The sequence below is a fragment of the Filicampus tigris genome, chromosome 5 (assembly GCF_054856515.1).
Source record: "Filicampus tigris isolate MCC_2025a chromosome 5, RoL_Ftig_1.0, whole genome shotgun sequence".
Lineage (NCBI taxonomy): Eukaryota > Metazoa > Chordata > Actinopteri > Syngnathiformes > Syngnathidae > Filicampus > Filicampus tigris.
In genome coordinates, this window is record NC_141221.1 from 11,639,636 (window position 1) to 11,664,723 (window position 25,088).

The 25,088-nt window shown below is 43.4% G+C and overlaps 1 protein-coding gene and 24 non-coding genes across 25 annotated transcripts; all 25 read left to right on the forward strand.

Annotated features, from left to right (window-relative positions):
* The first annotated feature begins 6 nt into the window (after window positions 1-6).
* skic3 (SKI3 subunit of superkiller complex) lies at window positions 7-14,914 on the forward strand. Its single transcript, XM_086031728.1, has 41 exons — window positions 7-65; window positions 337-438; window positions 763-906; window positions 975-1,066; window positions 1,159-1,234; window positions 1,691-1,837; window positions 1,918-2,016; window positions 2,180-2,288; window positions 2,908-3,048; window positions 3,213-3,311; window positions 3,400-3,524; window positions 3,864-3,950; window positions 4,037-4,140; window positions 4,235-4,361; window positions 4,434-4,613; window positions 4,768-4,892; window positions 5,644-5,894; window positions 5,984-6,086; window positions 6,591-6,773; window positions 6,875-7,013; window positions 7,085-7,163; window positions 7,350-7,411; window positions 7,485-7,541; window positions 7,628-7,696; window positions 7,844-7,918; window positions 8,021-8,162; window positions 8,443-8,536; window positions 9,200-9,277; window positions 9,374-9,498; window positions 9,573-9,696; window positions 9,866-10,090; window positions 10,200-10,272; window positions 10,347-10,400; window positions 10,701-10,812; window positions 11,017-11,145; window positions 11,725-11,849; window positions 12,462-12,626; window positions 13,129-13,281; window positions 13,568-13,698; window positions 14,520-14,649; window positions 14,761-14,914. The coding sequence occupies exons 2-41, from the start codon at window positions 349-351 to the stop codon at window positions 14,836-14,838; spliced, it is 4,701 nt and encodes a 1,566-aa protein (XP_085887854.1). The 5' UTR covers window positions 7-65; window positions 337-348; the 3' UTR covers window positions 14,839-14,914.
* A 579-nt stretch (window positions 14,915-15,493) lies between these two features.
* trnai-aau (transfer RNA isoleucine (anticodon AAU)) lies at window positions 15,494-15,567 on the forward strand. The gene has a single exon. It is a non-coding gene; the product is annotated as a tRNA-Ile (tRNA).
* A 96-nt stretch (window positions 15,568-15,663) lies between these two features.
* trnai-aau (transfer RNA isoleucine (anticodon AAU)) lies at window positions 15,664-15,737 on the forward strand. Its single transcript has one exon. It is a non-coding gene; the product is annotated as a tRNA-Ile (tRNA).
* Window positions 15,738-15,838: 101 nt separating this feature from the next.
* trnai-aau (transfer RNA isoleucine (anticodon AAU)) lies at window positions 15,839-15,912 on the forward strand. The gene has a single exon. It is a non-coding gene; the product is annotated as a tRNA-Ile (tRNA).
* A 101-nt stretch (window positions 15,913-16,013) lies between these two features.
* On the forward strand, window positions 16,014-16,087 carry trnai-aau (transfer RNA isoleucine (anticodon AAU)). The gene has a single exon. It is a non-coding gene; the product is annotated as a tRNA-Ile (tRNA).
* Window positions 16,088-16,188: 101 nt separating this feature from the next.
* On the forward strand, window positions 16,189-16,262 carry trnai-aau (transfer RNA isoleucine (anticodon AAU)). The gene has a single exon. It is a non-coding gene; the product is annotated as a tRNA-Ile (tRNA).
* A 101-nt stretch (window positions 16,263-16,363) lies between these two features.
* On the forward strand, window positions 16,364-16,437 carry trnai-aau (transfer RNA isoleucine (anticodon AAU)). Its single transcript has one exon. It is a non-coding gene; the product is annotated as a tRNA-Ile (tRNA).
* Window positions 16,438-16,547: 110 nt separating this feature from the next.
* On the forward strand, window positions 16,548-16,621 carry trnai-aau (transfer RNA isoleucine (anticodon AAU)). Its single transcript has one exon. It is a non-coding gene; the product is annotated as a tRNA-Ile (tRNA).
* A 96-nt stretch (window positions 16,622-16,717) lies between these two features.
* Window positions 16,718-16,791, forward strand: trnai-aau (transfer RNA isoleucine (anticodon AAU)). Its single transcript has one exon. It is a non-coding gene; the product is annotated as a tRNA-Ile (tRNA).
* Window positions 16,792-16,892: 101 nt separating this feature from the next.
* On the forward strand, window positions 16,893-16,966 carry trnai-aau (transfer RNA isoleucine (anticodon AAU)). The gene has a single exon. It is a non-coding gene; the product is annotated as a tRNA-Ile (tRNA).
* A 110-nt stretch (window positions 16,967-17,076) lies between these two features.
* trnai-aau (transfer RNA isoleucine (anticodon AAU)) lies at window positions 17,077-17,150 on the forward strand. The gene has a single exon. It is a non-coding gene; the product is annotated as a tRNA-Ile (tRNA).
* A 110-nt stretch (window positions 17,151-17,260) lies between these two features.
* trnai-aau (transfer RNA isoleucine (anticodon AAU)) lies at window positions 17,261-17,334 on the forward strand. The gene has a single exon. It is a non-coding gene; the product is annotated as a tRNA-Ile (tRNA).
* A 96-nt stretch (window positions 17,335-17,430) lies between these two features.
* trnai-aau (transfer RNA isoleucine (anticodon AAU)) lies at window positions 17,431-17,504 on the forward strand. Its single transcript has one exon. It is a non-coding gene; the product is annotated as a tRNA-Ile (tRNA).
* A 98-nt stretch (window positions 17,505-17,602) lies between these two features.
* On the forward strand, window positions 17,603-17,676 carry trnai-aau (transfer RNA isoleucine (anticodon AAU)). The gene has a single exon. It is a non-coding gene; the product is annotated as a tRNA-Ile (tRNA).
* A 98-nt stretch (window positions 17,677-17,774) lies between these two features.
* trnai-aau (transfer RNA isoleucine (anticodon AAU)) lies at window positions 17,775-17,848 on the forward strand. Its single transcript has one exon. It is a non-coding gene; the product is annotated as a tRNA-Ile (tRNA).
* Window positions 17,849-17,944: 96 nt separating this feature from the next.
* On the forward strand, window positions 17,945-18,018 carry trnai-aau (transfer RNA isoleucine (anticodon AAU)). Its single transcript has one exon. It is a non-coding gene; the product is annotated as a tRNA-Ile (tRNA).
* Window positions 18,019-18,119: 101 nt separating this feature from the next.
* On the forward strand, window positions 18,120-18,193 carry trnai-aau (transfer RNA isoleucine (anticodon AAU)). The gene has a single exon. It is a non-coding gene; the product is annotated as a tRNA-Ile (tRNA).
* Window positions 18,194-18,294: 101 nt separating this feature from the next.
* trnai-aau (transfer RNA isoleucine (anticodon AAU)) lies at window positions 18,295-18,368 on the forward strand. The gene has a single exon. It is a non-coding gene; the product is annotated as a tRNA-Ile (tRNA).
* A 101-nt stretch (window positions 18,369-18,469) lies between these two features.
* trnai-aau (transfer RNA isoleucine (anticodon AAU)) lies at window positions 18,470-18,543 on the forward strand. Its single transcript has one exon. It is a non-coding gene; the product is annotated as a tRNA-Ile (tRNA).
* A 101-nt stretch (window positions 18,544-18,644) lies between these two features.
* Window positions 18,645-18,718, forward strand: trnai-aau (transfer RNA isoleucine (anticodon AAU)). The gene has a single exon. It is a non-coding gene; the product is annotated as a tRNA-Ile (tRNA).
* Window positions 18,719-18,817: 99 nt separating this feature from the next.
* trnai-aau (transfer RNA isoleucine (anticodon AAU)) lies at window positions 18,818-18,891 on the forward strand. Its single transcript has one exon. It is a non-coding gene; the product is annotated as a tRNA-Ile (tRNA).
* Window positions 18,892-18,992: 101 nt separating this feature from the next.
* trnai-aau (transfer RNA isoleucine (anticodon AAU)) lies at window positions 18,993-19,066 on the forward strand. Its single transcript has one exon. It is a non-coding gene; the product is annotated as a tRNA-Ile (tRNA).
* A 110-nt stretch (window positions 19,067-19,176) lies between these two features.
* On the forward strand, window positions 19,177-19,250 carry trnai-aau (transfer RNA isoleucine (anticodon AAU)). Its single transcript has one exon. It is a non-coding gene; the product is annotated as a tRNA-Ile (tRNA).
* Window positions 19,251-19,346: 96 nt separating this feature from the next.
* trnai-aau (transfer RNA isoleucine (anticodon AAU)) lies at window positions 19,347-19,420 on the forward strand. The gene has a single exon. It is a non-coding gene; the product is annotated as a tRNA-Ile (tRNA).
* A 95-nt stretch (window positions 19,421-19,515) lies between these two features.
* On the forward strand, window positions 19,516-19,589 carry trnai-aau (transfer RNA isoleucine (anticodon AAU)). The gene has a single exon. It is a non-coding gene; the product is annotated as a tRNA-Ile (tRNA).
* Window positions 19,590-25,088: the final 5,499 nt, after the last annotated feature.

The window sequence follows — 25,088 nt, forward strand, 5'->3', positions numbered from 1 at the left end:
GATTGATGACGTTTCATGCACTTCCGGGTGACTAGCGGTAGCTGTGCAAGTTGTCGACGTAAACAGTAGGTGTCTCTAACTTTTTATTCATTTATTCAGGTTTCACTATGTCATCTGTACAATAAGTAATTATAAACACGTACGGCGTAGCACCAACGCTAACGTGTACTTAAATGTCATCTTTACTTTGGATTTACTGAATGATTTAGCGGAATCACGAATGTATATCACAGTCACAGCTATTCGGTGCTATTTGCTGACCCCCATAAGTCAAACTCGAATTAGTTCAAGTGTTATTAACGTATCTAGCGCGTATAATGACTTCCAATCATACAGGTATACCACACCATGTCAAGCAAAGAAGTGAAAGCCGCCCTGAAGAGTGCCAAGGAAGCTATAAAAAGCAAAGAGTTCAAAGAGGCGTTGAAACATTGCAAGGTGAGTACAAAATTGAAAGCTGTCACCGTGGTCTTGAATGCAATACAGTACTGCACCAGGAGTTCTCGACATAGGGCGCCCCGAGGTTAGGAACGTCGTGGAAGGCACGCTCAGTTACCTGATGACTCCAGAGTTTTTTTTCGCTCAAACTAATGACTTATTACTTACTTACTTACGTAGTTACGTATTAGCCGAGGTTAAGACCTACTGTATGTGCAAATTTCAGTTTTGTTGTCGCCATGGGACGAGAACCCCTCACGCAAAACTTTTGAATACCAACAGAGATGCTTGCATGTCTGATTTAACTTTATTCTTCGCTGACAGACTGTTTTGAAGCTTGAAAAAAACAACTACAATGCCTGGGTTTTCATCGGCCTGGCTGCCAGCGAGCTGGAGCAACCAGATCAGGCACAGACGGCCTACAGGAAGGCTGTGGAGCTGGAGCCGGAGCAGCTACTGGCATGGCAGGTAAGGGATATATATTCTATTGTCAAATTACACACAAGTGTGTACACTTGCTTTCTGTTCTGTCTTAGGGCTTGAGCAATTTATACGAGAAGACAGATCAGTGGGATTTCAAAATTGAGCTACCGAACGTCTACCAGAGGCTTGTCGAGCTGTATGCAAGGTAAATACAAGCGTGTTTGAAGACGACACCATTGTGTGACACTTCAATTTTTTTTTCTTTTGAAATTGTGTCATTGCATCTTCTGTTCCCAGCTCGGACAAAAACAAGTGCTACGAGGTGATTGGAAAGCTGCAAGAAATACATCAGTCTGACAAAGAATATCCCAAGGTTTGTACTTGACATGATTACAATATTCACCTCTTGCAGTCACTGCAAACACAGGTGCATCTCATTAAAGTAGAATATTGTAGATAAAATGTATTTATTTCAGTAGATGATTTCTAAAAGTGAAACTGATGTCTAGTATATTACAGATTCATTAAACACATTGAAAACGACTTTTCAGAAGGTCCATTTCTATATTATTATTTGGATTGACCATAATGGAAAATTCACATATATTTTAGATGGTAAATGTGTGGGTTTTTTTTTTTGGGGGGGGGGTTAGTTGAAGCAATAACAATCAAAATTGTAAAAATTTAATTCATTAAATGTTTCACTCTGTGTAGTGTATCAAGATAATGTATGAGTTACAATTTTTGAAATGAAATACTGAAATAAATGAAGTTTTCCTATAGTTTTCTATATTGTGTGTTTGACTGTTTTTGTTGCCTGCTGATATAGTTGGCAAAGGTTTGGCTCCAATTGATTCAACTGAAAGAGGACGATGGCGCAGACAAGAAAGCCTTACTGCAGCTATGGCAACAGATGGCCCAACTCCTGTCCAAATGCCTCAATGACAATGAGCAGGACACCGAAACTCAAAAGCATGTAAGCGTTGCATTTATACTGTACATAAAAATGAGTTTCTCCCATTAGTTGCATAGTTAATATGCTGTGCTGGATGTCAGTTAAGCACAGCTTTTGAGAAGGCCATGTTTCTCGTTGAGCCGACACCTGGTGAAGACCACCGGAAACTCTCGGTCGACTACATCAAATGTCTCTCCAAGGTAAGAGCATCTCGTCAGCTGTCAGCAGAATTATTTGAGTAAATTTTTATCGAAAATCTGCCAAGTTTGAATCAAGGCAACTGGAACCTTCTTGTTGTCTTGTTTACATTATTATTATTATTTTGTCAGAATCTCTAAATCACCTTGAATGTCTTTGCCACAGCTGCCTGAAGAAGAGGAAAAAATGAAACACGCGTGCGAATCAATGCTGTCTCTCTACCCAGCCCAAAGTTATCCTCTAGAAGTCCTTTGTTCCCACTACCTCCAAAAAGGTTCACATAATGTAGCAGCTGACTTGTTTAGAGATATTTACAGACACACTATGCAGAATGGTAGTGATGGGAAAATGAAGCTTCATGAAGCACTTGTTATTTTCACATTCCTTTAGATTAGGGGTGCTCAATACGTCGATCGCGATCTACCAGTCGATCACAAAGGTAGTATTGCTAGATCGCATGACATTAAAAAAAAATAGATGTTCATAGTTAGTTATGTTGTGTTGTGCACCATTGGCTCATGCGGTTAAGCAAGGTCCATCAACATACATTGTACATATAAAGAATCCTCATTATATTTGAAACTAAATATTTGTTTTGAATTTTTTTAGTGGGTAGGACCTACCCACTAAAAAAATGCAAAACATACAAAACATATTGTACTGTAGATCATTTTGACTTGGTCATTTTATAAGTAGCTCACATGCTGAGAAAGTGTGAGCACTGTCATAGTGCTCTTGGTTTAAATGAAATGCTTGTGCAGTGGAAATTCAATAAATTCTTCTTTAAACCAATAGTGCCATCTAGAGGAGTCAAAAAGGATCACAAGTGCTTCATGAAGTTTCATTATTCCATCACTACAGAAAATGTATATCGCTCTGCTGTATCGTTGCAGGTGTCCCGAGTGAGGACGCTGTCAGTTGCTTTTCACGGCTTCGTAATTTGGCGCCGGATAACGCTTGGTGTGATTTGGGATTTGGCACGAAAGCATTGCAAGAGTGCAGATATAATGATGCCATTATGGACCTTACGCAAGGTTTTTATGCACACAAACGCACACCCTGGCCACTTTATTCGATGCTCTTGCACAATGGATTCAACCATTGTATCAAAAATTCTGCCTATGCCAATGTTGAGTCCAGGGAGCATATGCCTTAAATAATGCAGTTGTCAAAGTTGACTTATTTTCTATTTTGTTAGGATTGAAGAAAAGGAACTTTAACCCGGCGTGGTACAGTCTGGCGGTGGCTCAGCTTAAATTGCACAAATACTCAAACTGCTCTAAATCGTGTGCCCAAGGTACGATGCACAACAATTGATTATTAAAGTAACCACTCAAAACCAACATCAGGAAGCTGATTGTGTGTGCGCGCTTGTGTTTCAATAGGTTTAACAGTGTGTGCGCCTGGAGACAAGGAATTGAGGGTTCGACTGCTAAAGCTAAGGCTCGAAGCTTTGGTCAGGAGTGGAGAGGAGAAGGCTGCAGAACAGGCTTTAGAGACATTTTCCCTGGTGAATCACACTTGCCTTGATTTGTCATGCGGGTGAAATTGATCTCAATTTTTTTTTTTTTTTAATGTCTTAACATGCAGCAGATCACATTAAGCCATGAACGTTTTTGGTGTACCAAATAAGCATAACAGGAGGGTAATTAGCATGCTGTGACATGTGTTTTAATCACCATTACAAACGCAAAAACTGATTATTACTCTTACATGGACTGTAATAACTTCAAAATTAAAAGGGACATATTTTGATTGCGGTGTTTGTATTAGTTGCTTCTAAAATGTAGCATTCATAACCTGATGTTCAACTTTTCATCTCAATACATTTTGTCTTCCTGTCCTTTAGATCCCTGATGCTGACAAAGACCCATTACTACTAGCCCTTAAAGGCCGTGCATACCTTAACAAAGGAAAAGTGTTTGAGTCATTAAAAGTCAGTTTGACCGCACACACATGCCACAAATGTCATGAAAACATCAGTGCACAGTAGAAACAAAAAGATGTTTGTATATTTCACAGGTGTCATCACAGCTTACGTCTGCCAACCCGAACCTGGCGCAGGCTTCGGCGCTCAAAGGACTGGCCCACTTAGCTGAGGACCAGAAGCAGCTTGCAGAGCAGAGGTCAAAGCACAGTCTGATGGACCAGTGGTGCTCCACAACTTTAACCTTGAATATCACTCAATACTCAATCCCCTTTGCCCCCTTTGCTCTCCAGTTTCCTCATGGCAGCCACACAAAGCCCCGACTGCGCCGAGTATTTTTTCTTGCTGGGCCGACTCTATTGGACCATGGGAGAAGAGACCCGTAAAGACAGAAGCAAAGCGCATTCACATTTTCTCAAGGTTAGTGAGAACCAACTGTTGGATTTCGAAAAAAGCCTGTTGCTTTCTAAACTCTGCTTGCGTGTATCTCAGGCTGCAAAGTTGGACCCACACCTCGGTTGTGTGTTCCGCTACCTTGGACATTATTATCGGGAGGTGGCCAATGACTCAGGTCGGGCACGTGGCTGCTATAAGAAGGCCTTTGACTTGGACAGTGATGATGCAGAGTCTGGCGCGGCTGCAGTCGACCTCAGTATGGCCCATGAAGATATGGTAACGTCTGGACTTGTCTCTATTGTTGATTGTTTTCTTATCGTGTTTCTTTGATACCATTGTTAAAGTAACATTAGTATTAAAAAAAAAAAAAAAAACTTTTTTTTTTTTTTTTTTAAACAATATTTCTCAAAATCCTTGTTTACTGCTACAGAATACTGCATTGGCAATACTCCAGTCAGTGATCGAGAAGGCCACTCCGGGTTCCGCCAAATGGGCCTGGATGAGACGAGGCCTTTATCACTTAAAGGTCGGACAGCATCAACTGGCTATTGCAGAGTAAGGACCCACAGAATGTTCATTTCATTGTGACAATACAAGCATTTGTTATTGTTATTGCATGGATAACCGGGAATCGAGTGGAACCGGTACCATCAGTCCGGTTCTTCCGGAATCGTTCAGAATTTACAATGTTGGTGCTAAGTTTCAATTCCTAGTTAGCCACGCGGAAGAAGCATGAAGTAGGACGCATAAAAAATGTGTGCGCACGGTGCGCAGCCCTTCCTGCGGCTGCGGCGCGAGTGCACGGCAGCTCACATATACACATACAGCATATGGTTCCATAGACTGCTGAGATTGGATACATTTTCCTTGATTGCCCTTAAAACACAACGTTGTGTTTCTCATGTCTATATATATTTTCTTTCTAAAGAAAGACATTAGGTTAGCCCATCAATTGGTGTTCAGTAGCATGCTTTCATTAACAGCTGCATTATTGTATTGTCTTGAGCTTCTCAAAAATAAAGCTCTTGTGAAAAATAATACAAAAAATATAAAAAATAAATATACAGTACTCGTTAACAACAGCCCTTTGAGTAATTCATAGTTGAGTTCACAAACGGTAAAAAAAAAATGTTCATGAAATTAAAGAACAGAGAATATAATGCAATGTGTCCAAAAATAACTCCTTTTTTGTTTAAGAGTCGGAATCGAGAATCATTGAGAACAGGAATCGAATCAAAGAACCAGAATCGTAATTGTGCAAATTCAAACCCAACCCTATTATTGATCGTGTATTATTTGTTTGTAGTCTCCAGGCAGCTCTGAGAGCCGATCCGGAGGACTGGGTGTGTTGGGAGTGTTTAGGTGAGGCCTACCTAAACCGCCAGAGTTTCACAGCAGCTCTAAAGGCCTTCGGGAAGGCCCACATTCTTCAGCCTACCTCCATCTACAGCATCTACCAGGTCGCTGCCATCAAACAGACCCTAGGCAAGTTCAAAGAGGCCATCGCGGAGTATTTGCAGATCACAGCGCAGCATGACTACGTCCCTGCTCTGAAAGGTAGAACAGTGTGTGTGTGTATGACATTGCGCAATTGCTTTTTCTCTCACTCGCAAAGTTTAGTTTGACTTGAATGTTGTGTTATTGAGGTCTTGGTGAATGTCAGCTCTCCCTGGCAAAAAGTTTAATGGAGGACTGCAGAGATGGCGGAGCTATTGACCTGATTGAACAAGCTATACAGAACCTCTTCAAGTAAGTCGGAATTTGAAACGTGGCACTTATAAGTGCCTCCCATCTCATCTACAGCCACGCTTCGTGTTACAGTTTAGTTTCCCGTAGTACGCTTGTAACAGTGCATGTGACTTCTTCTAATCAGTGAACTGTAGTGTCAAGTACCACCTTGGTACCCCAAAACTGGTACTGTGTTAATCCATAACAACTTCTGACAATTGAAACGCAAAGATTTTGGTACAGTACAAATTTTCCCATGCAACCACATATTCCAATATGAAAAAGAATTTATGTTTGTGTAACTTGTTTATGGATAATATCAGGTCATAGCAATATTCGGTGTCATTTTGAAATAATTTGTTTATTCAAATGGCTGTTACACACTGTCATTCCGCATGTCCCGTTATTGCTATCCCGCCTACACACTTCACGAGCCTGATGAGGATTTACAGACCCGACCGAACTGGATTGGACTGCTAGGTGAAATGGATCTTACGTGATCTTTGTCGTCGTCGTGCTCCTCAGGGCTGTGAAGCTGCGATCTGACTTGTCCTGCTTGTGGAAGCTGCTGGGAGATGCCTGCTCCGCTGTCAGCACAGTGTCTCTAAACAGGGCTCAGGTTCAGATGCCGGCAGCGCTGGCTGGTTCGGACCCACAAGTTCAGGTCCGCATGCTGAACCAGGCCCAGACGCTCAGAGTCGGCGAAAGGTATGACACCTGCCGTCGTTAATGACTTTCGGACGTTACTGATGTTGTGTGATACTTTCCTTACAAACTGAACAGTGAATGTTGTATTTTTGTATCCGCAGGTGTTACACTCGTGCATTGAAGCTCATGCCAGAGGTTGCCAGTCTGTGGTATGATCTGGGACTGAATTTTTATCATCAGGCTCGCCTGACCTGTGATGCAGAGGAGGAGCAATCATTACTATTAGAGAAAGCACAACAAGTACGAAAACAGCAATTCTCCTTTTTTTTTTCACCCCATGTGTTATTTAAGTGTAATTTTGGCTTTTTCAGTGTTTACGAAAGGCGCTTATGATGGACAGTGGCAACCATTACTATTGGAATGCTTTGGGAGTGATCAACACAAGCAAAGGTATTGTGTATTGTGGTATTGTTTATCGGTCAAAACCGGTCGTATGTGGTATATTTTATTATCAGCTACTTGCCGGCTCATCTGTGTGGATAAGTAGCCATGTATTTTGGTACCCATTTACTAGTATTTAAATGAGCGTCTATGAGAGGAATCTATAATAATGTTCACCTGTTTCCATGACTTCAGGTCTGGAGAATTTGGCCCTGGCTCAGCATTGTTTCATCAAGTCCATTCAAGTTGAACCAAATGTATGTATGATGGGCTTGATGGTGAATACATGTGCTTCAAATAGTTTTCTTAGGATTGAATATTTATTTACAGAATGTCGTTGCCTGGACCAACCTCGGCACCTTATATATGAAAAAGGACAATATTGAGGTGCGTTTCATATTACACTTAGCATTTCGAGTATTTTCATCAACGGTGAGTGATACATGCACTTATGTCATTAATGCCTTGTCTAGCTTGCACATGAGGCCTTCAAGGTCGCACAGTCATTGGAGCCACTGTATGTCAACTGCTGGATTGGACAGGTAGACTTTTTTTTTTTTTGTTACTTTACAAAAAAATCACGTGGATGTTTGTGTGACTGCTGAGAAAGTCATGAAGCGTTTTTTTTTTCTTTTTTACCTGTTGAAGGTAAGTACAATGGTTAATTTTTCATATTTCTATCCTTCCAGGCCCTGATAGCAGAAAGAGTGGGAAGCTATGACACCATGGATCTTTTCAGACACACCACTGAGCTTAGCACACATGTACGTGACCACCATCCGTTTGGAATTTTAACCTTATGTATGTATAGCCTTTACGTGTTGCATCTTTCGCTCCTTTCGACCTGATTACTCACCTTCGTTTAGACGGAGGGAGTGAAAGGCTACGCACACTGGGTGTGTTCGACATTGTTGGATAAGAGCAAGAGAGACTCTGAACTGTACCGCTACAACATAGTCCAGATGAATGCCATCTCTGCGGCCCAAGTGGCACTCAGCAAGTACACCGGTACGCCATCAAAGTCCACTGTAGTTGTACTGTATTGACCACATGATATTTCAGTTTTTCTTTTTTCGTAAATTTGCAAAAATCTCAACATTTCAGTTTTTTTCTGTCAAGATCGGGTGCCGGGTGTACATTAATGAGAAATAAAATGAACTTTTTTGATTTGGGCAAATGGCTGCAATGACACAGAAAGTGAACAATTTCAAGGGGTCTGAATACTTTCCGTACTCGCTGTATGTGGGTCATGAAGACGATCTTGAGAAATATGATGTTTTCTTTCCAGAAAGGATCCAGTTGGATGCGGATGCCTTCATCATGCTGGGCTTTTTGGCTGAACATCTACAGCTGAAGAGACAGGCTGTACAAGCTTATCACAGGTATAACTGAAAACACCAAGTACTTTTCGAATCGCATTCAGTAAGGAAGGTTTCCAGAAAAAACAAATGATCCTAAGTAATGTCTGACTTGAAGTATCATGACACGTTGAGTGATATTGTTCCACTATAGTTTTGTTGGTGTTATAAAGTGGATGTCTCTGTCAACTTCCCTGTACTTTTTCTCCACCCTGCTGCATCAGCAAAATTTTTGATAACGGGTACTATTGTTTCATGATATGAAAAAAAACAAACAAAAAAAAAAACTAGCCAACTAACAAGCAGCAATCACTATGGTTGAAAAGCACTAGCTAGAACAGATCGGTGTAAAATATCTCAATCCAGTACAGTACATAAATTGCATTTACTGCCTGAAACATCTCAATGTAGTGTCACTACGTGACAACAAGGTGGCAGCAAATGACTCACATTGTAACAGTTTACCGGTATCAACTCATGGTTTCTTTGCGAATAAACAAAACAGAAACAAATGCTGTATATTTTGCATCAGATTTGCACCAAAATGTAAAGTTTCTCGAAAATGGATTGTGGGTTTTTTGTAATACTAACTAATTAACTAATAGGTAAAAGTAATTATACTTTACAGAGAAGCTAATAATATTGTTCATTTAGAATTGTGTGTGTTTTTATCCCCCCCCCCGACAGAGCTGTTGAGCTGCTTCAGTCCACGTCCGTCACAGAACAACTATCGTTTGCTCGGAGCAATTACGCTCGTGCTTTGTGGTGAGAACTTCCCCTAAACCCCAGCAAACGGAGTGTTTTCCTCACAGTAAACCATTGCTCTGCCTCACAAAATCAATTCCACTGTGTCCCTCTCAGTGCTTGTGGCCGGTGGCAGGAGGCAGTCCATGTTTTTAACTCCACTCCAATGGAGGAGCTCAGTGATCTGTCGGGGCTGGCTCTGGCCTACTGCAAGGCCGGACTCATACCGGAGAGCATCAGCAGTAAGTAGCATCCCTGAAGCCCTTTGCGGCCGTTTGCCCGAGCAACTGTGAAATGTTTAACATGTGCTCTGTAGCATATGAGCGTGCCCTGGCTGTGACCTCCTGTGAAAAGCAGACAGCGTACGTCTTGACAGCTCTTGCCCTGCTGCAGCACCAGCAGGGTAATGTAGACTCTGCCAAGACCCTGCTGTTCAAATGGTAAGTCCAGTATGTTAGTGATTCCCAACCACTGTGCCGCGAGAGACCATCGGGGCGTGTCGAGGGAAATTTCAAATTTTACTTCATTGGTCTGAAAATGAGTATTTATTTACGACAAATAGTGTCGTATCTGGCTTCCCAGTGCACTGACTGACACTGTCCTCCACAGCTCCATGTTGAAGGAACCAGTACCCGAGTCTCTTTTGTGTTTATGTGCCCTTGGATTGGTCCACAACGATACGACGCTAGCCGCCGCTGCACGTACCGAGCTGCTCAAACAAGGCTCGTCCTGTGCAACTGTTATCGAACAGCGCTGTCTTCTCACCTGTACTCTACTGGCGCTGCAGGGCAACTACGATGCAGTGCAAAGAGAGGCCTCCCGAGCTGTACACAGGTGAGCTGGGAAAAACAAAAATCTGCATTATTTCTGGAGACAATGAAACCAGTAGCACTTGAGATTTTACATGTCAACCAACTTCTCCTGGGCCCTTTGCTTCTTCCAGCTATCCGGGGAATTCTTCTTTGTGGTCACTATTGTCCAAACTAGTACCCAAGTACTACCCCAGGAAGGCAAATGTAAGCCTCATGCCAACACCCAAACACACTCACATTTGCCAAATTATGCTGAAAAGTAATGCTGTGTCTTCCAGGGGGGAGCAATGGCTGGACACGTTGCCTGTCTCTCCAGTATGACCCAGGGAAAGGTAGAATAGCCTCTTTCTTTACAGTGTGTCATCATAAATTGCTTTCGTTTAGCTCACTGTCTATGTAGCCTATGTTAACTCGTTCACTGCCATTGACATATTTATTCGTCTTTTCACAGTCCAGCTATTCAATCCCAGGAACTCATTTATATTTTTTTCAAAATGTTTCAAACGTTAGGGTAAAAGAAGGTCTGAAAATGTTTGGCAGTGAATGAGTTAAAGATGTAGGTACTTATAGGTCCCCACACTACAGGGAGGAACAGTTTCAGATTAAATAAATAAAACAATTTGAACCTGTAGAGAGCACTGCTGTACAGCGGAGTGAACCAGTTGTCCTGTGGAAGACACTCTGGAGATGACCCTCACAGGAATGCTCTGAAGACCATGCAGAGAGCTGTGCTGCTCTGTCCTGGTAGATTTGCACACATCTCGCAAGCACACGTTGGGAAAACCCCAAAGCGCATTCTTTATTATATCAGTCTGTTAGATTTTAATATGTGTAGCTAAGAAGCATTTTTAAATGTATCGCTGGCCTATACATTACAGTTAAGTAGTGAGTCCACATTTTTTTTTCTGTAAGGTGCCAGTGTTTGAGCAGTGTCGCCTCTACTTCCAGATGATCCAGCAGCGTGGGCAGGATTAATGGCTGCCTGTCACACAGAAAACACTTCCTGTTATCTCTCTGGCTCAGCCGCACGTAGGCAAGGACTAGAGCAAACCCTCATGTCAGTGGTTTCAGAGAAAGGTATGTGTTTTGTTAGCTGCGCTGTTAAACAGGGGATAAAAATGTATTTGATCTCCTGCTGAATTTGTAAGTTTGCTCACAAAGGAATTAACTATCTCTATTTTTGTGTTTTTGTTTGTTTATGATTGGACAATAAACACAATACAAGAGTTATACATATTATTGAGTGAAATAAATAGTTGGATCCCCAATCAGAACGTAAGCTCTATAGTTGCTGGAGAACCCCTTTTTGGGAACCACGCCCATGAGACATTTCTTGCAGTTTGTCGTTTCTACACAGCTCAGAAGGGATTTTTTTGGCCGCTCCTCTTTACAGAAACTCCAAATTTAAAATTCAGCTCCATTTGCAGGCTTTTTTTATTGGTGTGCGGTCTGTCGACTGACTAGGCCACTCTTCAGCCACTCCTTTGTTGCCCTGGCAGAATGTTTTGCCCCATTATTGTGCAGGGAAGATTGTAACTTTGCACTCACCAACAAAATCTTATATCGGATGCCCTTATGTGCAAGTGTACCCTCATCTTATGCTATGAACAAAAGTATGATTGAAGCCACAGCTAAATGAAGACTTGTGTATCCCAGTGCGTAGCATGGAGGAGATAGAGCGCCCCCTAGCCCAATCTCTGGAAGGATGGGTACTACAACAGGCAGTGAGTGGTCTTATGCTGAGTGGACGACTTGAGCAAGCAGAAGCACTCTGCTCACAGGTGACATTCACACTTATATTCTCCCATTTTCAGTCTCTTTTTATAATTTACTATCTTGTACACATAACTTACTGTAGACCAGTGATTCTGAAACTTACTTGAACTAAAAGTACCATCTAAAAATGCACCTGATTTTTATAATATCATTTTCACCAACATTAAAACACATAAAATATGCCCAGTTATTCATCGAAAAGAGGCAGTGTTTATTCCTGAAAAGTCAATTCAATTTTCCGATCCACTGTAACATTATGCGCAGTTTGAACTTCAACACTTAACTTAAATATAGGAAAATAAAAACTGTACTTAAATTATCTAATTGAAGTGCATAAACCTGTGTGCATAAAACGTATACAAGTTAAATCAAAACTATTCCTGAATAAAACTTTCAATACAAACGGTTCTCAAATCAGTGCAAATGTATTGAACTGAAGTTAAATACAACTGAAATGAACTTAGTCGTGATTCTTTTATTTTTTGTACCACGAGACGGAGCCCGCGTCCCTCTAGTGGTACCTGTTTCTAAACCACTGTTGTATACAATGCAAATGAGATGATACACGAGTGTCATCTATGCCCTGACTGAGTTCTCTTTGCTGTACTTCATTCTAGGTGCTGAACGCGTCCCCAGAGCACCCCGCAGTGACGTTGTCGCTGAGACAAGTACAGTGTCAGCGCCTCCTTGAGGCCGGCGGTGGTACTCTCCTTTCGGAATCTGTCTTGGAGCAGCTCAACAGTGCTGTGATGTTGAACCCCAATAATATTGCAGCGTGGCATGTGAGAATGAGCCATCACTCTCATTTTAAGCACCACTGGTCCATCGGGCAATTGTGTTTTGCCTCACTGTTCACATTCATAAAGTATAACAATAGAGAAATAAGCCAACCAAGGAAAATGTCTTTTTTTTGGGGGGGGGGGCTTGACTTTTTTTTATATTGTGATGGTCTGGGAAGACTGTAGTAATGCTTATTGACTGCAAAGATGACCAATTATTTTCTGCACTAGGACCTCCATATTGTGTTCACTGAACCAATATGTAGTTTGCAGCTTCTTGTAATGCTAGCAATTTCCAATTTAAAGGAGCTACTAGAAATACAGTATTTGATATATTGGATTTGAATTGATACGTTTGTTAAATATGTTATAAATGATTGTAGCACTACTTTCCCATAGTTTTACAATTGGTTCAACTTTCGAGCTATCTTAACTAAGATGATCAATTATGTAAACTCATATCATTGTGATTCAAACTACTACATCTCCTCGAACAATTTCGCAGTGGTTGGCTGCGGTGTACGTCAGCCAGGGTCTGCTCGTGCAGGCAGTCATGGCTCTCAGACAGAGTTTGCAGCTCGCCTCCCAGCTTGGCCTGCACAGCAGTCAACTAGCCAGCTTGCTGCGTCTCAGCCTGCTGGCCCTGAGGCCCAGTATGGTGAGTGTGTGTTTGTTTTCATAACCTACGCATAGGACAACATGAAGCAGAAGAGATGAAAGACATCCAGCTGTAGTATCAGCCAAGGTCAAATGGAAATTCAAACAAGATGAGAAGCTACCTTTGTGATTCAAATTGAGAGGATAGTAAATCCCTTATGGGCATACAGCAGATTACATTTTTTAGAAGAATAGGTGAGAAAGCAGTCACAACAATGATAAAAAGGAAAGGTTTCATTTCTCATGTTCATCCTGAGCTGTGTGCGTGCTTGTTTTGACTTTTTCAGGCAGGTGTCCCCGGAAACGACTGGAAGGATCTGATCCGGCAAGCTACGACAGAAGCCTTGAAGCTGGGGACCTCCTCTGTGGCTCTGCTCTTCCAGGCCCTCCTCCAATTTGTTACCAAGATGGCTGCCAGGTAGGGCCCCAGCACTAAAGACATACTGCAACGATATGTATGTATGTGTATATATATATATATATATATATATATATATATATATATATTTATAGATATATATAGATATATATATATATATATATATATATATATATATATATATATATATATATATATATATATATATATCTATATATATATATATATATATATATATAGAGAGAGAGAGAGAGAGAGATTAAAAATAAAAGACAGTCACACAATTGTGAAAATAAGATAACCTTGTTAGTAGTTTAATGTAAAGACAACAAAACAGTTGACTTTAAGGACAAATATGGGATACAAGTCGTGATGCTCATGTGCCTTCTTTTAAACAGAGGTTTAAAAAAAAAAAAAAAGGAAGGAGAAAACAAAACACAGCCAGAGTTAATTCTTTGTTGCTCATAGACATTAAGCCTCGCAAGTTTTGCTAAATTCTTGATCATCCACACGGTGAATTTTGAAGCTTTGTATATTAGACACATTCACTTCCAGACATTATGCAATTTTTTTCCCTTGGGAAAAAAAAAAAAAAAGAACTTGCGGCTGAATACGCTCTCTTAGGCCCTGGAGTGACTACATAGAGAGGCTCAGTGGAACTCTAATTATTCAAGTCTCTCTTGACATCTTAAGAGCTCATATGGTCAAGTATCCAACCACTCTATGGCCCCCATCCCCTCCCAAAAGGCTCCTCACTATTATCTATTTGAACTGTACCACTCTCCCATTCGATAATAAGCATAAGTACTGTACAACAGCATTGCTTACCTCAGCTCTGTCTCCTTTTGTGCCGTCTGCAGGGAAACCAGGCGACTGTTGGAAAAGCTGGTCTATGGCCCCTTTCAAGAATTCTCTGCGACAGTGCCGCATGTGGCCAGCTGGTACCTGCTAAGGCACCTGCATTTCAAAAACGACGACGAACTAATTAATGTAAAGAAAACTGTCATCGTTTCGCTTCACATGCATAACTGATTACTTTTTTGGGGACATATGTCCCCGCTTTCTGCAGATGACTTAATTAGCATTTTCATGTTCACGCAGGTACTTTTGCAGCACGCCAAAATGAAGGGGGATCAACGATTGCTGGACTTTCATTCACAGCTTGTTTCTTTGTCTTGAAAGTTGCTCCCGTGCTTAAAAAAATATAATGATCTAAGGTGCCATTCAGCATACCTAATAAACATACCTTTCAAGCCCGGGTTGTACTGAATCTTACGAAAGTTGTAGTTTCCCCATACATATCTGTATATAATCGTACACCTTATTTTTGAATGGCTGCTGGCATGTGATCGGAACTCAGCTTAGACAAAAGTAAACATGACGTTACGGGTTTTGTGTCGGCTAGTGCGTCGTGACGTGTGGGTGTGTTGTGCGCCTGCGTCAGGAAGAGCCTCGAAAACCCTCGTCTCCTTCTGGGTTGTTGGGCTACTGGGCTACCCCTTTTTGACGACGTGCGATGGACCGGAAGCAACTCCGGCCTTGGAGAAAGATCTTGCCTGCATCTCCCGACTATGGCTATGCGACAGAAACAGGAACACATAACAGTGATAAAATTGCCATTGGCCGTACTGATTCACAATGTACGGCGTAAGGTGGCCGGTGAGCTCGGTTAGAGCGTGGTGCTAATAATGCCAATGTTGTGGGTTTGTTCCCCGTACGGGCCAGTACCCTTATGAAACAATGATATTTCACGGCGCGCAAGTAATTTTTGCCCCTACGCCATGTACCCTCGGTTTATGTTCGCATTTTGGGGCCACCTGAAAGGCCTTAGTGTGGCCGGTTAGCTCAGTTGGTTAGAGCGTGGTGCTAATAACGCCAAGGTCGCGGGTTCGATCCCCGTACGGGCCAGTACCTTTATGAATCAATGATGTTTCAGAGTGCATTTTGGCCCATGTACCCTCGGTTTATGTTCAAATTTTGGGGCCACCTGAAAGGGCCCAATGTGGCCGGTTAGCTCAGTTGGTTAGAGCGTGGTGCTAATAACGCCAAGGTCGCGGGTTCGATCCCCGTACGGGCCAGTACCTTTATGAATCAATGATGTTTCAGAGTGCAGGAGTTCGCCCACCATGTACCCTCGGTTTATGTTCAAATTTTGGGGCCACCTGAAAGGGCCCAATGTGGCCGGTTAGCTCAGTTGGTTAGAGCGTGGTGCTAATAACGCCAAGGTCGCGGGTTCGATCCCCGTACGGGCCAGTACCTTTATGAATCAATGATGTTTCAGAGTGCAGGAGTTCGCCCACCATGTACCCTCGGTTTATGTTCAAATTTTGGGGCCACCTGAAAGGGCCCAATGTGGCCGGTTAGCTCAGTTGGTTAGAGCGTGGTGCTAATAACGCCAAGGTCGCGGGTTCGATCCCCGTACGGGCCAGTACCTTTATGAATCAATGATGTTTCAGAGTGCAGGAGTTGGCCCACCATGTACCCTCGGTTTATGTTCAAATTTTGGGGCCACCTGAAAGGGCCCAATGTGGCCGGTTAGCTCAGTTGGTTAGAGCGTGGTGCTAATAACGCCAAGGTCGCGGGTTCGATCCCCGTACGGGCCAGTACCTTTATGAATCAATGATGTTTCAGAGTGCAGGAGTTGGCCCACCATGTACCCTCGGTTTATGTTCAAATTTTGGGGCCACCTGAAAGGGCCCAATGTGGCCGGTTAGCTCAGTTGGTTAGAGCGTGGTGCTAATAACGCCAAGGTCGCCGGTTCGATCCCCGTACCGGCCAGTACCTTTATGAATCAATGATATTTCACGGCGCGCAAGTAATTTTTGCCCCTACGCCATGTACCCTCGGTTTATGTTCGAATTTTGGGGCCACCTGAAAGGGCCTGATACGGCCGGTTAGCTCAGTTGGTTAGAGCGTGGTGCTAATAACGCCAAGGTCGTGGGTTCGATCCCCGTACGGGCCAGTACCTTTATGAATCAATGATGTTTCAGAGTGCATTTTGGCCCATGTACCCTCGGTTTATGTTCAAATTTTGGGGCCACCTGAAAGGGCCCAATGTGGCCGGTTAGCTCAGTTGGTTAGAGCGTGGTGCTAATAACGCCAAGTTCGCGGGTTCGATCCCCGTACGGGCCAGTACCTTTATGAATCAATGATGTTTCAGAGTGCAGGAGTTGGCCCACCATGTACCCTCGGTTTATGTTCAAATTTTGAGGCCACCTGAAAGGGCCCAATGTGGCCGGTTAGCTCAGTTGGTTAGAGCGTGGTGCTAATAACGCCAAGGTCGCCGGTTCGATCCCCGTACCGGCCAGTACCTTTATGAATCAATGATATTTCACGGCGCGCAAGTAATCCTTGCCCCTACGCCATGTACCCTCGGTTTATGTTCGCATTTTGGGGCCACCAGAAAGTCAATGATATGGCCGGTTAGCTCAGTTGGTTAGAGCGTGGTGCTAATAACGCCAAGGTCGCGGGTTCGATCCCCGTACGGGCCAGTACCTTTATAAATCAATGATGTTTCGCGGCGCGCAAGTAATTTTTGCCCCTACGCCATGTACCCTCGGTTTATGTTCGAATTTTGGGGCCACCTGAAAGGGCCTGATACGGCCGGTTAGCTCAGTTGGTTAGAGCGTGGTGCTAATAACGCCAAGGTCGTGGGTTCGATCCCCGTACGGGCCAGTACCTTTATGAATCAATGATGTTTCAGAGTGCATTTTGGCCCATGTACCCTCGGTTTATGTTCAAATTTTGGGGCCACCTGAAAGGGCCCAATGTGGCCGGTTAGCTCAGTTGGTTAGAGCGTGGTGCTAATAACGCCAAGGTCGCGGGTTCGATCCCCGTACGGGCCAGTACCTTTATGAATCAATGATGTTTCAGAGTGCATTTTGGCCCACCATGTACCCTCGGTTTATGTTCGCATTTTGGGGCCACCTGAAAGCCCTAATGTGGCCGGTTAGCTCAGTTGGTTAGAGCGTGGTGCTAATAACGCCAAGGTCGCGGGTTCGATCCCCGTACAGGCCAGTACCTTTACGAATCAATGATGTTTCAGAGTGCATTTTGGCCCACCATGTACCCTCGGTTTATGTTCGCATTTTGGGGCCACCTGAAAGCCCTAATGTGGCCGGTTAGCTCAGTTGGTTAGAGCGTGGTGCTAATAACGCCAAGGTCGCGGGTTCGATCCCCGTACGGGCCAGTACCTTTATGAATCAATGATGTTTCAGTGTGCATTTTGGCCCATGTACCCTCGGTTTATGTTCAAATTTTGGGGCCACCTGAAAGGGCCCAATGTGGCCGGTTAGCTCAGTTGGTTAGAGCGTGGTGCTAATAACGCCAAGGTCGCGGGTTCGATCCCCGTACGGGCCAGTACCTTTATGAATCAATGATGTTTCAGAGTGCAGGAGTTCGCCCACCATGTACCCTCGGTTTATGTTCAAATTTTGGGGCCACCTGAAAGGGCCCAATGTGGCCGGTTAGCTCAGTTGGTTAGAGCGTGGTGCTAATAACGCCAAGGTCGCGGGTTCGATCCCCGTACGGGCCAGTACCTTTATGAATCAATGATGTTTCAGAGTGCAGGAGTTGGCCCACCATGTACCCTCGGTTTATGTTCAAATTTTGGGGCCACCTGAAAGGGCCCAATGTGGCCGGTTAGCTCAGTTGGTTAGAGCGTGGTGCTAATAACGCCAAGGTCGTGGGTTCGATCCCCGTACGGGCCAGTACCTTTATGAATCAATGATGTTTCAGAGTGCAGGAGTTGGCCCACCATGTACCCTCGGTTTATGTTCAAATTTTGGGGCCACCTGAAAGGGCCCAATGTGGCCGGTTAGCTCAGTTGGTTAGAGCGTGGTGCTAATAACGCCAAGGTCGCGGGTTCGATCCCCGTACGGGCCAGTACCTTTATGAATCAATGATGTTTCAGAGTGCAGGAGTTGGCCCACCATGTACCCTCGGTTTATGTTCAAATTTTGGGGCCACCTGAAAGGGCCCAATGTGGCCGGTTAGCTCAGTTGGTTAGAGCGTGGTGCTAATAACGCCAAGGTCGCGGGTTCGATCCCCGTACGGGCCAGTACCTTTATGAATCAATGATGTTTCAGAGTGCATTTTGGCCCACCATGTACCCTCGGTTTATGTTCAAATTTTGGGGCCACCTGAAAGGGCCCAATGTGGCCGGTTAGCTCAGTTGGTTAGAGCGTGGTGCTAATAACGCCAAGGTCGCGGGTTCGATCCCCGTACGGGCCAGTACCTTTATGAATCAATGATGTTTCAGAGTGCAGGAGTTCGCCCACCATGTACCCTCGGTTTATGTTCGAATTTTGGGGCCACCTGAAAGGGCCTAATACGGCCGGTTAGCTCAGTTGGTTAGAGCGTGGTGCTAATAACGCCAAGGTCGTGGGTTCGATCCCCGTACGGGCCAGTACCTTTATGAATCAATGATGTTTCACGGCGCGCAAGTAATTTTTGCCCATACGCCATGTACCCTCGGTTTATGTTCGCATTTTGGGGCCACCAGAAAGGCAATGATGTGGCCGGTTAGCTCAGTTGGTTAGAGCGTGGTGCTAATAACGCCAAGGTCGCGGGTTCGATCCCCGTACGGGCCAGTACCTTTATGAATCAATGATGTTTCAGAGTGCATTTTGGCCCATGTACCCTCGGTTTATATTCAAATTTTGGGGCCACCTGAAAGGGCCCAATGTGGCCGGTTAGCTCAGTTGGTTTGAGCGTGGTGCTAATAACGCCAAGGTCGCGGGTTCGATCCCCGTACGGGCCAGTAGCTTTATGAATCAATGTTTCAGAGTGCATTTTGGCCCACCATGTACCCTCGGTTTATGTTCGCATTTTGGGGCCACCTCAAAGCCCTAATGTGGCCGGTTAGCTCAGTTGGTTAGAGCATGGTGCTAATAACACCAAGGTCGCGGGTTCGATCCCCGTACGGGCCAGTACCTTTATGAATCAATGACGTTTCAGAGTGCATGTTGGCACATGTACCCTCGGTTTATGTTCGCATTTTGGGGCCACCTGAAAGGGCTCAATGTGGCCGGTTAGCTCAGTTGGTTAGAGCGTGGTGCTAATAATGGGCCAGTACGGGCCAGTACCTTTATGAATCAATGATATTTCACGGCGCACAAGTAATTTTTGCCCCTATGCCAGGTACCCTCAGTTTATGTTCGCATTTTCTTGTGCTTTGTTACCTAGGCTTAGACTTTAGAGAAGAACAAAGAAACATTTGACAAGTATAAAATAGTTTTCAGAGAGACTAAGGGAAACTGTACTACTTGCTCCTGCACACCTGTGGAATAGGATCTCATTGCACACTAATATGCCAGGCTGGGAATCATTGGTTTAGAGCCAGGTGCAAGTAAGGCTACGGTAGTGGCTAGTGCTAGCGCTGAACAGGCCAGTTGCTGTAGGCAGCTATCAAGTGCATTGAATGAGGATTGTGTTCAAATGACTTGTTTTTCCCTCCTACATCCTGCGCTGGAATGTGGTTGACCAGAAGTGAAAGACCCAACACTCACTCTTGAGCAAGGCACCGATCTCTACCAAACAGCTCCCTGTGTTGTGACAAGCTGCCATGTTTCCAATGAGTCACTTTAGGTGAGTTGAATGCATTTGGAATATTTAGTTTTACTATTTACAAGAGGGCAATACAAAAGACTGTATTGTGTTTGCTAGTAGTTAACTAAAAAAGCCCACTAAAAGAGCTTCTCTCCGCTTCACGAATTATTATTTTCACCAGCTTGTACAAATGAGCCCAATGTCTTTTGTCTCTATTTTCAGCCTTTCATGGTTTGATGTCAGTGATCCTCCTTGGATGCTCAATGAAACCTACGCACAGACCAAACCACAAAGAGAGCCACCCAGATTATTTCTTTCCTGGTGAGGTGAACAGTAGTCCATCTTGTGGATGTTTTGATCTATCTATGTATCAGTCTATTGGTCAATCGATCTATCTGTATATTATTAAGGTAACAGTCTTTATGTTCATTGATACAATGTGACAAGTATTGGAGCATGTACACATTACCTACAGCAAACAATAAACGTCACTGCGGTAGTTATTGCTAGCACTGTAGCAATATCTCCCAATATTGCTCTGCAGACAACAATATTTTATGTAGCTGTATGCAGTATGTCTATATACAGCATGGCCCTGCAGACATAACCACAAGTCAGCAGTATTAGAGTAAGCTAGCAACCAATGTTAGCAAAGTTGGAGACGTACAATGAGACGTAAATCTTGAAACTCTTTTGAAGTAAAACTACTGCATTCATTGCTAAGTAAACAGTCTTGCGGATGCCATGCTGAATGTGTGTCCCACCTACAACAACTCCCACACCCCAGCACTTTGACTATTTACAACCAATATCAATTATGCATCAGCTCTCCTCATCTCATCCCCATTCATCGTACATTTAAAAACAGAGTGATGGATGGGTGCTCAGTACCGCTGCGAGCGCCAAGTCTGTGCAGTAACTTGTGGAGCAATTTAGCGATGGAGGCTTTTGTCTCATTTGCAGCCGTCTGCACTTTGATACAAGCTGCAGACAGGAAGTGCGGGGGTCATGAGCTTGTGCGACAGGCCTCATGGGAAATATGACGCCCGCGGCTGCAGTGGTGAAACGCACCACTGTGCTCATGTGTCTTTTTTTCCCCCTCTTGTCGACATGCATCCAGGTTTATTCTCCAATGACAGGGTGTCACCATCACTTGTCAGCCACCTTTGAGGTGGTTCTGTTTAACCAGCTGCGCCTCCTAATGAAGGCTCCTCTCCTATTTGTTTGTCCAATTTGCGGTTTTGTCAGGCTCCAAACTACTTTGCAGCGTATAACTGACAGCTCATTTAGATTCTACCTTGAACTAAGCAAAACATGTTATCTGCTCCAGCAGCCTCAACTTGTGTTTGGTTCACTCATTTCACAGTTTTTCCTCAGCTGATTCGCAGCTACACTCAGTGTGATAAATACTACTTCCTTCCATCTTGGCAAGCATAAGTATGCGTTCTTCACATGTGTCAGTTGGAAAGAGAGTCATGACAATGTGGACAACAATGCACTCAACCTTAGGTACACCTGCAAACGCCGCTTGGAGTATATGACGGCTACCGACATCGCATCAGCATGGATTAAATAATCGGCTACACAAGGTTTTAGATTTTCTTCAGTTCGATGGACGTCCTGCATAAAATCACTCTTGGAGCCAAAAGTTAATCACATTCAGTGCATGTCTTCAATTAGAAGACAGTGTGTATTCCTTCTTGGACATGGAGGCAATTTACAGCCTCTTTATGCCTCCATTTATGTGTCAAACAGCGTAACGATAATGTATTGATTGCTCCTGACTGAACGTTCAATCAAACATCCGTCTGTCCGACTGTGCTTGCGCTAAATTCAATTACGTGCCTCCTGTCTACACTTATTGCACCTATGGCTTGTTAAAGGAAAAGTCAACCTTAACATTTTTTTTTCCAGAATATGTTCTATGCAGGCCCACTAGTCGAGAAAAGGCATTCTGATTAATATTGCATTTGTGGAATATGAGTTAAGCAGCAAAATCCACCAATTTTTAGCCATTTTAGGGGGCGGCCATTTTGTCATTTCTGTCGACTGGAGGGCAGAGAGTTTTTGACAGTACAAGAGAAGCACATTTTGGATATTTCCTTCAAATGTGTGAAAGGATCCCCAAATCATACAAAACAAAAGCTGAATGCATGTATTGCCTGGCCTGATGATGGTTGACAAACTGAAAGGGTTAAATGGATTGGATTATATAATGTAAATTGCTAATACAAAATCTAGGCCAGATCTGAATTAAACTTGGATGCACCTATCAAGTTTTCTTCAAATCGGATGCGATTTGTTTCTTTTAAATGTTTCTTTTTCAGATTTTGGTCAATGGAATTTTAATTAAAGCAAAATGTCGACAGGAGGTTTTACAAAACAAGTAAAAAAAAGTAATTTACTTAAGTGCACAGCATTTGCTAACAAGAAAAAGACGAAAAAAGACAACTGTGAATGAGGCAACTTTGTACCAAGTAACAGCAAATTAGCAAGACCTATATGTCCTTGATAACACTTGTTTTCCAAGAGGTTTTTCTTTGGTCATGCTCTGTCACTGTGTCACTGCTATTTTCCATTTTGTTACTTGAAAAGATGATTTTAGTTATTTGATGTTTAGAGCCACGTCTGATCTTTAACCCTGTGCAATGTCTGCTGAGCCGAGCAGTTGGAGCAACCCTCCCTCCCCCGAGGTCCATTGCGGTGTGTATTAATAGTCTGGGTCTGCTTTCTCTGCTTTTTCAATCATCCTTTTAGTCCGTGCTTCCATCACCATAATTGATCAACCAACACCAGCACAGAAAAAACCTTACAGCCAATGCAACCTTGTGTGTTGTCAAGGCGCTTTTTAGTCGCCTCTCTTATAAACACTTTAAATTCTAATCCGTCTTTTAGTATGGTTTTGTGAAGAAACATTGCAAAGCAACCCAGAAATGAAACAAGAAAGACCAGATGCTGAGGAGGAGTATTATGTATTTATGAGCAGAGCTTTACATCCCCACGTGATTTCATTTCACATCTCATTTGCTTCTCCAGTCGGCTGTTGCGCCTTATACACTGAATGTATTTAATAAGGTACGATTCAATCAGTTGCTGTAAATTACATATCTTCCACAAAGCGGGCATTCCACTGCATAAACCTTCAGCTCTATTTTTCATTCATGCTTCTAAGCATTGAATAAAATGCCTTTCTGTGACGCTCAATTCAGAAAGGAGATGCTGCAGGATGTTAATGACTAATTGTGACAAAAGAGAAGTCAAGAGAACGGATTATGTTTTCATCTCGTTGGGGAAATTCTGTCGACAAAGTTTGGCGTAAAATTTGTCGTTTTTGAATTTTGGATTTACTCCCAACTTTTATCCATCTTTGTTTTCGATACCACTAGTTTTCATTTGGGTTATTCCAGCTGACATTTGGTAAGCGGCAGGTCACACACTGGACCGGTCGGTCACCACTCAAAAGTAGGGCAAGTTTTGACGAGCAGCTATTCTCACTCACACTCACGCCTATTGACACTTCTGAAAGTAATAAGCATGTTTTTGGCAGAGCTGGGCATTTTATAAAAATTTTGCGGTCGGGGTAGAATAACACAGCCTCTATTCTTGAACTAAGCAACGCATTTGAGACATGATCACGGTGCTCTGTTCTCGCCACACATAAATCGATCCAAATACTGTATACTGTGCACAACTGAAAATGTGTCATCACTGGCAGTTTAGTTTGAAGTCTCCTCTACTGTGTCAGCAACTAATGCGCCGCCTATCACACTGACGTCGAACTCTTGGAATCTCATATTTACAGCTGAGCTGTCACTTTCTGGCTGTCTCTCACGTCCTCGCTCTGCTCGTCAATGCCGCCATCACACCTGAGATGAGGTTAGGGGAAAGCAGGGATTGATGGTGACAGGACTGAATGAAACTCTTCTAGTGGGAAGACCTTTAAGGAGAGGTGTGAGAACATGGAAAGGAACAAATAAGGTAGAGACAGCCCGCTGTGTATGGCCATATAAGATACTATTCACCCAATACGAGTTTTGGTTAAAACAGACTTGTGTACAGAGGTTGATTGTCCACTTGTCTGCTGCCACATAAAAGTCTTACTCGGCTGCTTGGCGACGAAATGCCGCCTACACACGTGAGTTGACCGTCTGTACTCAGCAGCTAGAGTAACGGGCCCGCTACAAGCAGGTCATGATGTAACGCAAGTACCTGTCAGCATGCTTGTGTGTCAGTGAGGCGTTAAGACATCGTGACACATTAGATCGGAAGACACCGAAGAGCTGTCGGTCAACATGCTGAATGTGCAACTTGCCTTCACTTGTGCAGCGATAATCAAGGAAAACACTATTGCATTCGTCAACCGTTTTTGCGGATTATTCAACATTCTGTTGGTGGAGCCAAAGATTCAGAAGAGGAGGAGACTGAATATGCAATAAAGGGTCAAAAAATTGCGGGTTAAACCTGCTCAAGAAATGTGATCCCTTCTGTTGGACTTACACATAATTAATGAGAGTGCTTTATGATCTGTCTTTGTGTGAGGCAGTGCGATGTGAATCTGAGCTGATGAAGCACAGAATAATTCACACCATGACCCAGCTTTGTGCTTTCAACACAAGCAGAACTAATAAGCAGTGAGGGACTTCAGTTATGTTTCAATCTGTGACTGCCTGTAATTACGTTAATGGCTGTTTAGTGTGCTGCACTGTTGAGACCTGCTTTCCTCTGCTATGATATGGAAATGCGTTGTCTTCGAAAAGCATGTTCTCGCCATCATTTTGTAGGCTTCTGTATTACGAAAATGATGTGTCCTTTCGCCAAACCCTAACAGAATTCAATTCAAATCAACAGTGAAATCACAACATATTAATTTCCATAACTTA